The sequence below is a fragment of the Podarcis bocagei genome (genome assembly GCF_964188305.1).
Source record: "Podarcis bocagei genome assembly, chromosome: 1".
NCBI lineage: Eukaryota > Metazoa > Chordata > Lepidosauria > Squamata > Lacertidae > Podarcis > Podarcis bocagei.
In genome coordinates, this window is record NC_138125.1 from 47325104 (window position 1) to 47338239 (window position 13136).

At 39.3% G+C, this 13136-nt stretch overlaps 1 protein-coding gene across 2 annotated transcripts in view; it reads right to left on the bottom strand.

Annotated features, from left to right (window-relative positions):
• Positions 1 to 345: 345 nt before the first annotated feature.
• PSEN1 (presenilin 1) overlaps positions 346 to 13136 on the bottom strand; it is a 30177-nt gene continuing 17386 nt past the window's right edge. For both annotated transcript variants that reach the window (XM_081190467.1, XM_081190466.1), the window contains 6 exons: positions 12610 to 12830; positions 9912 to 10010; positions 7959 to 8045; positions 7238 to 7414; positions 4476 to 4594; positions 346 to 3869 (listed from right to left, as the gene is read on the bottom strand). In XM_081190467.1, coding sequence (XP_081046593.1) covers positions 3714 to 3869; positions 4476 to 4594; positions 7238 to 7414; positions 7959 to 8045; positions 9912 to 10010; positions 12610 to 12830 — 859 coding nt within the window. In that variant the 3' untranslated portion in view covers positions 346 to 3713. The remainder of the gene's footprint in view (positions 3870 to 4475; positions 4595 to 7237; positions 7415 to 7958; positions 8046 to 9911; positions 10011 to 12609; positions 12831 to 13136) is intronic.

The following is a 13136-nucleotide window of genomic DNA, read 5'->3' on the forward strand; positions in this document are numbered from 1 at the left end:
CAATCTCAATTAGCTTGACCAAATAATTTATTTACCCTAGAGGGCTTCAACGTGCAAGTTTTGCATTTTTGCTCAGTTCTCAATCTGGAGTGTGGCAAAGATTTTCCAGATCAGGTGACCTTACTTAATTCCAATTGAAGCAAATATGCTTTAAGCCACTCGCATTTTTAAATGTTATCCATATTTCTTGCTACACAGCTATCTCTGGAATGGTGCGCCACAATAATAGAGGTGGTGCAATATATTAGCTGGGGGTTTTTTAATACAAATACTAGACAAGGTGCCCTTCAAGATTTTCATCTGTTCTGGAATTCAAAGTGTTCGGCAAAAATAATGAAAAAGTCATAGGATCCATGCATTCTTTATTTTTAATAATCAGATAAATACAGGGAAAATTGCAATAACCTATCAAAATGATATCTTAATTGGAAACGTGTTTTAAAAAGACTTATTCACATTCAGTTCAGGTTATATACAAACCAGTGTTTGGAAAAAAACAAAAAACAAAATGCTAGAGTGTAAAATAATTCAATTCTACCCCATTTCCAGTATTCCCACTGACAGACCAATATTGTGAGATTTAAAAAATCACACCACTGTACAAATGCAAGTACTGTAGATTTCTTGATAATGGCCTTTACACATAGCTGCCAAAACAATTTACCAAAAAACCCTTAAATGTTCTTCATTCTAATCATCCTCTGTAATGTACCCCAATTATTTGTTTCTTTTACTACACCATAAAGCAACTGCTCTTACTGTAATATCAAGAGCTTGCAAGTCAAAGACATCCAGGATGTGCTTTGTACTTCAAGAAGATTCAGCTATTTTCAGCTTACTACAGCCCTTAAAAGTTTGGTAACCATCAAGGTTGAATAAACTGCATTAACCCAACATTTCTAAATGGCACTTGAACTTACATGCCTCATTCTAAAATGCTACTATACTGTATGCTACAGACGCCTCCCCCATTTCTGTTGTCAATCTATTAATAAATTCCATTATATGGAAAAGACAGAGAAAATCCACATTCACAGTAGTACTCCTGTAACTCTTGCTTTGAATTTTCAAATTTCTGTTTACAAGCAATCCCCCTTAAAAGAGCCATGCAGAATTGCAGATACCAGAGCTCGCAATACAACACTGACTTCAGTGTTAAGGTCAAATTTGATGGCCTGTTCAATAAGGAACTAGATTTCATACCTAACCAAACAGTACACTACAGTTGTCTTGTCTTTTGAAGGGTACTGTAATCTAATGTGTTCAAGTGAATTCAAATTACTGAATGACTTAGTCCTGCCTGAGAAGCTGTTAGCACCTAGCAACCTCTTCTGGGTTACAACTTTCCAAATGAATATTATATTAAATATACACGTCTCTTGTGTCCAAGTTTTGATTTTGGTTACTAAACCTAAACCATGTTAGTTGCTGCCACTGATTAAGAAACTGGCAGCAATGCAGTCAATTCTTTTAATATTTTACAAGATACAATTAGTGAGTGGTCTTGTTTCAGACTCTTGTGCAACTTTTACTTCCTAGGTGCAAGCCAAGACCAAAAGAGATCACTTAGTTTACTTCATTAAAAGTTTACTGTATTCGATGCACTAGTTAATAAACACTTTCCATCTTGAATTTTCTAACTTGAAGGTTAGACAACTAGCAAGTCAGAAAGGGGAATGTTATCCTTTTTAAATGGAGGGATTTATTTATTTTTTTGCACAGAGGCCCATTCCACCATAGTCCTAACCTGTACAGACATAGGTTCCCCCTTTCACCGAGGCCTAACAAACTTGGTGCAATTGATCTTAGCAGTGCAAAAACTAGTAGTGTGAGTCAATTCTAAGCAAGTTTCTCAGGGCCTCCTGAAATTCATGTAAAGACTTCTATTGGTTTCTGCGGGCACTGACTAGTTTCTTTCTTTCTGCAGATAAACATCACATGTAAGATGACATCTCTGCACTGCTCTGCTAAGATGTAGATCCGGGGTATCAACTGTAGTATCAGACTTTGTCAATCTTCTTCTATAGGAATCATACTGACAGAGCCCCCCCCCCATGAATGTTCAAGTGAGGAACAATGTACAAATACAAACAAAACACCAACAGCTTATCATCTGACAATCAGTAGTTCATTTCAGATCCTATTCCTCAAATAATACTTGGAAACAGAAAGCTGTTATTTGCACAGCTTGCTCTGGCTTATCTCAGCCTGAGAGCCACAGTGAGTTTTTCCACATTATTAATGTTTATCCAAATTGAATTCAATAGGTAATTGTGAGCCGTTCAGTGTTACAGGATTAGGTAGGTAGGTACATCTCATTTCAATAGAGATGTTCTACTTTCTAGGTTGCATCCTGGTGCATCTGACATTCTCAAGGGCACTCAAGTCGAGGCAATCAAAGAAGAAAGCCAACATAGCCAATATAGTCTTTGTGTAGGTTTTAGGTCTTTTTTCCCTAACATAACAGACACTTCTATACGAGTACTTCTGGAATGATTCCCAATGGAGAATACAAGTTTGTTTTTTAAATTACCCTACAAGTGGTTACCACAATAATTTTTCTGGAATTATCCAATGGGTAGGCCAGAGGATGAACTTGTTTTGCATATAGACTTTGTCTGAAAAACCCATATGTGTGACCAGCTCAGATGTAGTATTTTTCACATGTATGCTTTCACAGAGTTTGCTACATAACAGTCCTGTGGGGGTAAATGTTATGTGTCAGCCCTCAGTCTTATAAAATAAATATTTACTCTTTTTTACTTTTACAGTATAAACACATCCTATTTTACTAAATGATCCCAAGAAATGCTAAAAAAAAGTCTGAGAAAACAAGATGGAATTCCAAAATTCACTACTCTGTTGAAAAGAAAACTATAAATGTTTTTGGTTGCAGTGTGTTTCATTGCTTTTCTACAGCTTTTCAAATCTCTCATTCTTCTATAGATTATAATGTTCATTACAATGCTGAAAGGACATTAAATATTCAGCATATTTTTATGGGGGGGCAGGGAGAAATATAGGATTAAAAATGTCTCAAAAACAAGGACCCCAACTCTGATCTCATGACGAACCTGTTGTAAATGGAATCCAATGAACACTTGGCAGCATAATCAGAAAGTGTGTGTTTTGTGCCAAAGAATGCTGGAAATGTGCAAATTTGCACACAGGGTTTTGTGCCAGAATGATAATTAGGAATTTTTTAATTCAACACAAAACACACAGAATGACTTTGCATGATTTTTTTTTCTTTAGACAAGATATAAATCTTCTCATCCAAAGTCCAGTTACTGTTCTCCAGGTAACCCAAAGTGGAAGCCGGGATGCAAGAGTTGATGTTCCGGAGTCAGGCTGACTTCAAATGGTTCAGATATCTCAGTTTGATTTACCAGTTCCCTTTCTTTAGCATCACAACAATTCTCAGCACTCTTCAGCAGTGGGGTGGAGGTGGAATCGCTATGCTAAACAGAAGTGTTGCTGGTGAAAGCATAGGTATCTTGTACATAAGGTCCTTTCAAAGATGTATAACTCAAGTTTGCTGAAGACTTAATGTGCTATAACCCTTTCATTGAGAGACCCTTTTTTGAAAAAAGAAGAGAAGAAACCAGTAGTGCCCAGCACAGCGGCAGTTAAGAAACAGGGAAAAATCTTTGCTCCCTCCCATATTTGCTACAGTCGTTACAAATGTCCATGGGTGATCAACTCTGAGTGTGCTAGATATACAACTGATGGGACGCAAGCTGGTCCATAAAAGGTTGCACCAAGTTATCTGTGGCAAAATAGAAAACGAGCCCAAAGGTTATAGAGATTGGAAGAGCTGGTAAGGCCTTTTTAAAAATGGCAAGCAGCAAGAGTGTAAGGCACAGGCCCTGGGGAGGAAAAGACAGAAAAGGACACACAAATTAGACAGTGGAACTCTAACAAACACAAAATACTACAGGTTATGTTTGCCTGCTTCCAGGAAGCACTATTTGCACTGAATGTTCTACAGATGATTCACACGCTTTATCTTGTTGGGTGAAAATCCAACATGGATATGGCCACTGGGTATTATCTGTTGGCAGATTCTGAGCTCAGCTTCCCTCCGTTAAACAGCAGAGCCCGCCTGCTCTTGGAATCTGCAGGGAGTAGAGGCTCTTTCAACTGATCATCAAAGTGGCAAGCTGAAAAGCCTCATTTCCACCAGGCAGGTAGGTGTTGGTGGCTCAGCATCATGCAGAGAATTCGAATTAAGTATGCACATTCTTCACATAAACTACATACCAGGTTCAGAATCTACCACAATTCATCCACTGATTTTTGAGGGGGACAAAAGAAAGATAACACACATTTAAGAAGCGCTAATGAGGCTGCCTGACTGGCAAGGCAGACAAACAAATCCCACAGAATAGAACTCTGAAATGTGATCTCTAGAATCCCCTTCACTTTGCTACTTAGAGTGGGCGTTAACATTGCTACCTTAATATTATACTCACAATTAAAATGGCTACAAAACAGGCTAGAGTTGTGTTCCAGTCTCCGCTGGCCGTTGCCGAGGCTTTGCCGACCAGGACACTGTAGAAAATGAAGTCCCCTAGGCCAAGCTTAACTCCCCCTGCCGAGGAAAAGGAGAAGAACTAAGCAATGGCACAAAATGACTCCTGTCATTCAACCCTGAAATCAAGGCCATCTTAAGCAGCTAAAAGTATTTTGGTTCTTCCTGCTGCCCTTCCATGAGTTCTCTTGGCGATATTATGGCAATGTGCCAAATGCTTGTTATTTCATATCAAACAGATGTGACCTGAATAAATATGGTGAAGTCCCAGGATTTCAATTCCACTGAGTCAATTAAGAACCAAAACAGGGAAGTTGGAAAAAGCAGAAACACAAATTATTTCTTGGAAGCTTTATTTCTCAAGAGTGAGTGCACATCACTAGAATGGAAATCGGGGGGGGGGGGGGGGGACACTCAACAACATCCACATCAGCATATGCAAATTAAGTGTACAGCTTCAGATTGAGTGGAAACAGATGACCAAGAATCATAGGGTAGAACTTGGAGAGGCGGTGGGGGGGACCTTTGGCCTTCAAGATATTGATGAATATAACCCCTATCTGCCTCAGCAAGCATGGCCAATGGCTAGGGATGATGGACGTTGCAGTTCAACATCTGGAGGGCCAAAGGTCGTCCACCCATGATGTAGAGAGGCAGACTGCAGCCTCTGACTCCACAGTAAGCTCAGTGTTCTCCATGCCTCCAAGAAGCTGCAGGAAATTGTAGTGGCAGTGGGCCTAACAATGTGGTCAGGTACTACATTACTGCCTTCCTACAACATTACAAATACTGCCTGACATACCTCTATGCTTCTACCCAATGTTTCCTAGTCATCTCCCTGCCATGTAAGTGGTATCATCAAGTGGGAAGTCCTTGATTGAAATTATGGCACATTCATCATGCATCTTACTTGATTACAACTTTCTGGTAAAAGACAACTTCAGTTTTTCTGCCTAGAAAGCAAATAATTTGCTTGGAGTTTGCAGTTTGTGCATAAAATAATAAGTTTGCTTGCTTGGAAGATTGCTTCAGTGCCTCGTGTCTCCTACAAAATTCTTATAATGATTTTTACAAAGTTACATGCGTCTAATTATGATGCACCCTTATAATTCAACCCATCTTTATGGTTTCTGTATGAGTTAGCTTTATTTTTTTTAAGATAATCAGCAGCTTGGCAAGGTTTTTGGAATCATAACATTCAATTAACAGAAAACAGGAGGGCCTCTGTATTTTCATCCCATTCCATACAACTCAAGCAGTGCCTTAATGTCTTCTCAAGTCTTTAAGTTACAACAGTGGCACTGACTATCACTTCCAAGCCCAGGTCCTCACTAGACTTTCCTCACTGTTCTTATCCTCAAGCATCTCTGTTGCCAGATAGCAGATGGTCTTTCTGTGCAAGGTCCCTTGTCCTGGTTAAATACCTAAATTCTTCCCAACGCTCCTTGCCTGTGTCTGTATCTGTGACAATGGCAATCTTGAGCACATATAGAAAACCACAATTCTGTCAGTTGCACTTCTTATTTTGTCTCTTTCAGCTGGGAATTCCAGATGAGTGGGGAGAAGTACTATGGCTATAGTATTTCTCTCCACCCCCAATGATTTGGAATTCTCAGCTGAAACACACAAAATATGAACTTATTTTAGGGGGGGGGGTTAAAAAAACTTGTTTCTTTTGAATGCATCCCACCTCTCCTCCAAGGAACTCAAGGTGGTGTATATGGTTCCTCTTGCTCCCTATCCCTATCCTCACAACAACCCTGTAAGGTAGCTTAGGCGAGAGTGCCTGGCCCAAGGCCACCCAGCAGGGCAGAGTGGGGACTAGAACCTTGGTGTTCCAGGTCCTAAGCCAACACACTAACCACTACACCACACTGGTTCTGTCTTCAGAACAGAAGACCCATATATACTGTATCACAAAATGCTTTTGAAAGTACCTCCGGTTGCAAAAGTGGTCCGCCATGTGGCACAAGAGGCTGGTATACAAGAAACACAAGATGAATGCAGCTTGGGCATGTGGAGTAAGTTTTTATTTATTTATATTGGCCAATGTATCTTACAGGCATGGATAACAGGGTCTGTCTGTCCTCTCTCTCTCTATTTATTTTAATCATATACATCCATTATCACAGTGGTGGGCTGGTGTCCCAAAAGTCAGGTGATGTGCACAAACTCCTACCATGTGTCTATCTACATGTTCTATTAGTAAATGAACATCTGGACACAATGCTGCAACAAGGCATAAAAATTAAGCGATGTTCTGTGTGCATAGTACCAAAAACCTTTACAGGAGTCTCTGATGAATGCAGGCCCAGTACTACTGCACAGAAAACATGATGAATAACCTACAAATACTTTTACTGTCTCCTTGATCTCTTGATTATGAACCAGTCAAATGTTTACATTTCATCCTTACCTCCTGAACAGGGCACTTGAATAATTAAAGCAGAAATTACAATTTATGCTCTATACCTCATCTCTCATTGAAGCTTACAGTTTCATTTAAAGAATGACAAAGAAGCAGGTTCTTATGGCACCTACTTATATAAAAGTAACACTATTTAAGTTTCTTAGGGCAAGCAATTTGAAGCAAAAACCTTGTGAAGGTCTACAAGCATATCAACAACTAGTCCTTTTGCAATGGTCCAGATTCTTTTAGGTGCCTGCTAAGCTGACATATATTTATCTGGCAATGTTACTTACTTTCCTCTGGGTCTTCATCACTTGCTGGTGAACTACTGGGAAGATTCTGAACAGGTTGTCGCGTTTCAGGGGTTGATTCTTGATTCCCTATTCTACGAACTTGTTCCTGCACCCATTCCGGATTGAATCCTCCATCATCTGCCTCACTATTTGCATTCTGGCTCTGATTTGCTGGAACTGAAAAGAGAAAATAGGCTGAATCCAACAAAATCATTGCATGAACAGAACAACCTCTGCTCATGTAACAGAACTTCCACTCTGTGATCTTCAGATGAAGGGTAATATACAAATTTAATCAATAATAATTATAATAAAATACATTGTAGGGTTAATTTTATGGTTGGAATCCAATGTTTTGGACATCTAAAAACATCATGAAAACTATCTTTAACAGAATAGTACTTTATGTTTATGTCCTTGTTGTAAATGTTATTTAGGATTTTTGTTCCATGTCTGCAGGAGATATGGAGACGAAAGGAAAAGAGCATGGGGGGGGGGGGTTAATGGGTTTCCAGAAGAATTAACATTATGTGTCATTACCCCAACTACCATTCCAGTATAGTTGTACCAATCACAGAAAGCAAAATTCTTTAATACAATTTCATAAAATCCTTGTACATGGTGAGCAAAGTACTTTTTATTAGCAAAGGAGGGTCACTTGTAAGTTGATCAGTAAGTCATTGTGAAAAGAACTAAACTAAGCAAAGATGAAAAAACCCACCTTGTTTATCATAAGTGGAGTTTTTGGTGGCTGTCTTTTGAGATTCAGGGTCTTCTTCAGCCATGTTCACCAGCCATATCATTGTTGCTATTGGAAAAATCAGAGATATCCTTAACTAACTGCTGCTACCTATTTTTTAAAAATTTTAACTACACGTCAATCACAGGAAAGTATATTTTTCAGGTGTTGTTTTTTTCCATTATGCCATTTGTAACTTCAGGAACCAGTGACTGGTTTTCTTTCCCCCTTCTTCCCTCCCCATCCCTGTTGTAAACCTAGTGTTTAGATTGTAAGCCAACAAGATGTTTCATCTGCTACTGAGCTTGAAGGGCAGCATAAAATTATTTTAAATAAACAAATAAATATAGCAAAAAATGGAAGACGACAGTAACCAGGCTGTTTTCTCTGTTCGTTAACTGCACAGCTATCATTAAATCACTTGCATGAGTAAATGAGTGCTGGGAAGGCTAGTCGTAAGTCCAGCTGATTTAAAAAAAACCCTCTCTGTTGCATAAAACTATAATGCAATCTTAATTTGAAACAAAATGTCAAAATCAAATAGAAGTATGATTAGGCTATTTATTTAAAAAAGAAATTTGCCAGTACAAATGCATAGTAGACAGCCATGGTAGAATCATTTGGATTAGTATAAAGAAATCAGATTGACTTAATCCAAATAGACAGGCACGTGTGTTTTATTTGTATAGGTTCATAACCATAAAATCATTTGTACTGCTATCTGCACATAGCTGTCAACCGTCCTCTATTTGGCAGGAAACTCCCTTATCCCAGCGCCGTGTCCCGCTGCTGTCCCTTACTGAAGATGTCCCTTAAATTTCCCAGGTTTCAAAGGAAGCAGCTCCTCTCACTCCCTCCCTGCTAGCCAGGGAGGAGGGAGGCTCTAACTGTGTTGCATGGTTGCCAGGGCCCGCCCCCCTCTGGCCTCCTCTCACCAGCCTTGGCCCCCAGGAGCCCCTCCCCGCCGGGACTGGTGGGAGCCTCGGGCTCTTCTGCCGCCATCCTCCTTGTGGCCGCCGAACTGAGCGTCTCTGCCTGGGGTAGCATCTTCGTAGCTTGGACTTCGTTTTGCGCGAAAAGTGGTTGCTGCTTGTAGTTACTTAATTGCAGTGTTTCATCAGCTTGAGCAGCAACCTCTGGAAACGAAGGGCTAAAAACCGGCGCTGCTCTCCAAAATTATCTGGTCCCTTTTAACTTCGTATTTCAGGTGGCTAACTAAAATCCCTTATTTTGGCTGCTGATCCCTTATTTTGGAGGCTGCTTATTTTCAAATCTGTGAGTTGACAGCTATGTATCTGCATGCAATCGCAGGGTGTAACAATGTTCTACTTCCAATGTCAGAGGAAGTATGTGTCTGAATACCAGTGGGGAGAAAGCTGCTGCACTCATGTCCCCTTTGTGCCCCTCCTATGGGCATCTGGTTGGCCACCAGCTGAACTATTTGTATGTCCTTCTTCTGCTGCACTGGTGGATCAGTTTCCTCCCACTCCTCAAAAGGAATCCTTGAAAGTTACATACAAATCAATGGGCAGAGATCTCCCAAATCTCTAAGATGAACTTTGTATTTTTCAGTTGTATCTTTATAAATGCTTGTTAACAGGGCCAGCCTTGGATCCGCTGAAGAAAGATCTAAATGCAGTAAGTTAATACTGCTAAAAACAATTAGAGGTGTTTTGACCAGGCCAAATCCCTTTTTCTCTCTTTCCATTTTTAATTAAGGTAGAACATAATGTTCTTTTCATCTTGGGACATCCTACGCAGCACACGTTCCAAGCTCTTGAGCCAACAGCAGATCTCAGTCCCAAAGAAATGAAAACGCGACAACACAGCTGCACATCTAGCGTCACACAACTTCAGCAGAAAATCAGATGGATTTTTAATATCCATAGTTTGGGAGTAGGCTGCAGAATGTAAAACTCAACTCCGTATACTTACATGAGTAAATGAGTGCTGGGAACAAAGTCTCATTTCTTTCTTGAGCGGTTTCAACTAGCATACGAAGAGGTCCTTTAGGACACAATACAGCAACCAGATCTGAAAGACACCAACATTGGGGTCAACCCACACAGAAAAAACTCCTGTCCAGAAAAAAAACTAAACTTTAGCAATATAGTTTCTTAAAAGTGGAGATTGCTTACACCTCAGCAGTCACCGTAAGACACCAGGGTGCATTGCAACAGTATAAAAATACCATACTAAAATCAATAAAAATAATTTACATAAAGAGAGTAGGGTGAGTCCTAAAAACAGTTCCTCACTTGTGGAATACTCTCCCCAGGGAGGTTTGCATGGCACCTTCATTATATATCTTTAGGTACCAGGCAAAAACGTTTCTCTATAACCAGGCCTTGGGCTGATTTACATTCTACGGCCTTTTGGTTTTTTGGAGGTGTTTGCTTTGGGGGGGCATAATTGGTTTGTTTTTGTTTTATTATATATTTTGTGTTCTCCTTTTGTATTTTTATGTTGGGAACTGCTTGTGATCTTTGGATGAAGGGTGATATACAAATTTAATAAATAATAGTAAAAACTGTGCCTCAGATGTCAAAGATCAGGTAAAGAGCTTAGTAAGCAGTTCAGTGCTCCTGCAGGAAGAAGTCTTACAGAAAATTTCAGGTTATGTGATAGGATACTGCCTGTATATCGCTCCACATTGTGGACAAAATATTACAGTAACCAAATCTTCACAGGTCTCACGATTGTGAAGATAAAGTCTTATTTGAAAAAAATATATGTGCAGCAACCAGAGTAATGTATCTGTTTATGTGCTTTCCAGTCTGATTATTTCTAAGTTCCCTCCATGGATACCAAAAAGTTCAGGCATCTTTATTAACTGACTTAACTAGTGAGGCAAGGCAGACTTAGCAAATGATGGCTGTCCTCCATTTCAACGTGGCCTCTGGGGCTTAAATCTATTCCTGCTCCACCCTATGCGGCTGCTTCTGGCAGGCTTCAAAAACATGTTAGCACCTGGGCATTCAATAGGTTTAGCTCACATATCAAAGAATAAAATTGCCTTTACAACATGTACACGACACAGGCCTATTCTCCAGGTTCTTTTTAAAATTAAACATTACATGGCTATCTCTAGAACTATGTAATTTTAAGACACTTAGACACTATTTTCCAAATTAAATGCCATCACTTTGTTTAGCAGCACACACACAACACACAAATCAGATATGCCTGAAATTCAATAGTGTGAAAAACATCCACTCTTCCTAAACGAAACATCCTCACTTACAGTCTTACGCAGATGCAAATGTGTATTTCCATGGGACTTGGCAATTCTTTCAAGATTCAGCATAGATGTTAATAAGAGTTATATAAATTGCCTTTATGCATAACAAACAAATTTTGAGTGCAGAATTTGAATGATGACAGAGTGTTATATGATGGTACTGTCAAATCTGCATAATCTTGTGACACGGAACATCTGTGTTTATGTGCAACCTTTGTTTCTGTACATCTTATGCAGAAGAACAAGAATGCTTTATAAAGGTCATTTGGATTTCCTGAACAAATACAATTTGAGGAGAAAGCATGTGACATTCACAAACCTGTTTTACATTGTGTGTATATCTCAAAAGGCTGCCAAGCTCCTGTTCCCACTTGAAAAAGGTAAAGCTTACATTTAAATATGATCTGGCTCAAAAACTAGAGGTGTTTAGCATTAGCCAAAACCTGATGTCGGTATTCAAAAATTATGAATGAGAAAACCTGAGGAATCCTTCCATTTACATCATACCTTACTGTCTTAAGGGGGAAACAAGAGTGCAAATAAAAAAATAAATGACATGTTTGTTATACTTAAAAGTAGATTTGTTCTAAACACTTAACTAAAGTGATAAATGAACACTTTCCTACAGTAATTTATGTTTTAGTTGTCGGGAAATTTGGCTGCTCTTTGTGTTCTCTGCTGTTCAGTACTGCAAAGACATCACAATTCTCACCTCAGATCAAGCTTGGGAAGAAACTTGTCACATGGCTTGCTCAAATCTGCTCTTTTCCCCCTTTCTTTCTTTTTAGAATGAGAGCAACTTAACTTAAGAAAAGTCATGCTGAATCAGGCCAAGGGTAAACCTAGTCCAGCGTCACCAAGGAGGAAGTATGTCATGAAAGATAGGACGGTATTAATTTATTAACTGCAAACTATTAAGAGTTGTTGTTCTTAGATATTTTCCATAGCAATTTTTTTTGTTATGAGATTTTTTGTTAAGAGATTCTTCTTAGGACTGGCTGCTATCAAGCAGCAAAATATGGAAAAGTTCTAGTTCCCTCTTTTTCAGATGTCTTCTGAGTTTGGGTACTGAGAATGATATCTCTCTCCCATTAGCATCACCTATCTCATTTCACCAGAGACAGGCTGCCTTAAGGGCAAAGGTTTCTACAGAGGATTGGGAAAATAAATGCTTTGAAAATAAATCATTCTTGTGATGGAATAGTCCACACACGGAAGCATAATCAAGGTATTCCACAGACTCACTGTATGATTTCTTAGACTTCAAAAGGACACAAGTAAAAGGGTCTGGTTCTTGATTCTAGCTTTCTAGGCATTAAATATAAAAGTGGAAAATATAAAAGCAGTAAGTCAATGTTGTTCCTAGTAATATATGTGTTTGGAGGATCTTACCGTACACTGAAATCACTGCCAAGATGAGCCAAGCAGTCCATTCAGGGAGGTATTTGATAAATACCAGGGCCATTAAAGCACTTATCATAATGAGATAGGCTTGCTGGAGCCGGAGAGGGCCTTTCCAGTGAATGCAGATCATTCCCACCACTCCAAAGTTCCAGATCATGAGCGCTAGGGTAAAGTAGTCCATGGCAACGTTGTAAGTCTTAAAAACCTCCCTATTGGACACACACACAAGATTAAGAGAAAAACTTGTTACGCAAAGAATGGTGGAGAAGAAACAGCAACCGTCAACCCAGCAAATTATGTTTGCATTTTGTGCGGCAAGCTCAAAGTTTCTTCTTCATTTCCTAGCCTAGATTTAAAGCTTAGGGGTGGGGAATTCATTTAGAAGAAACACAGGATTCAAGTTTCATTTCAAATGTGTTGTCATGCTTTTAGGCTCACTTGTGCATCACATTGTTTTATTGCCTTCTACCTCCTTCTAATCTCCATAACTGGAAAAGTAATCACAACAGTGAGAC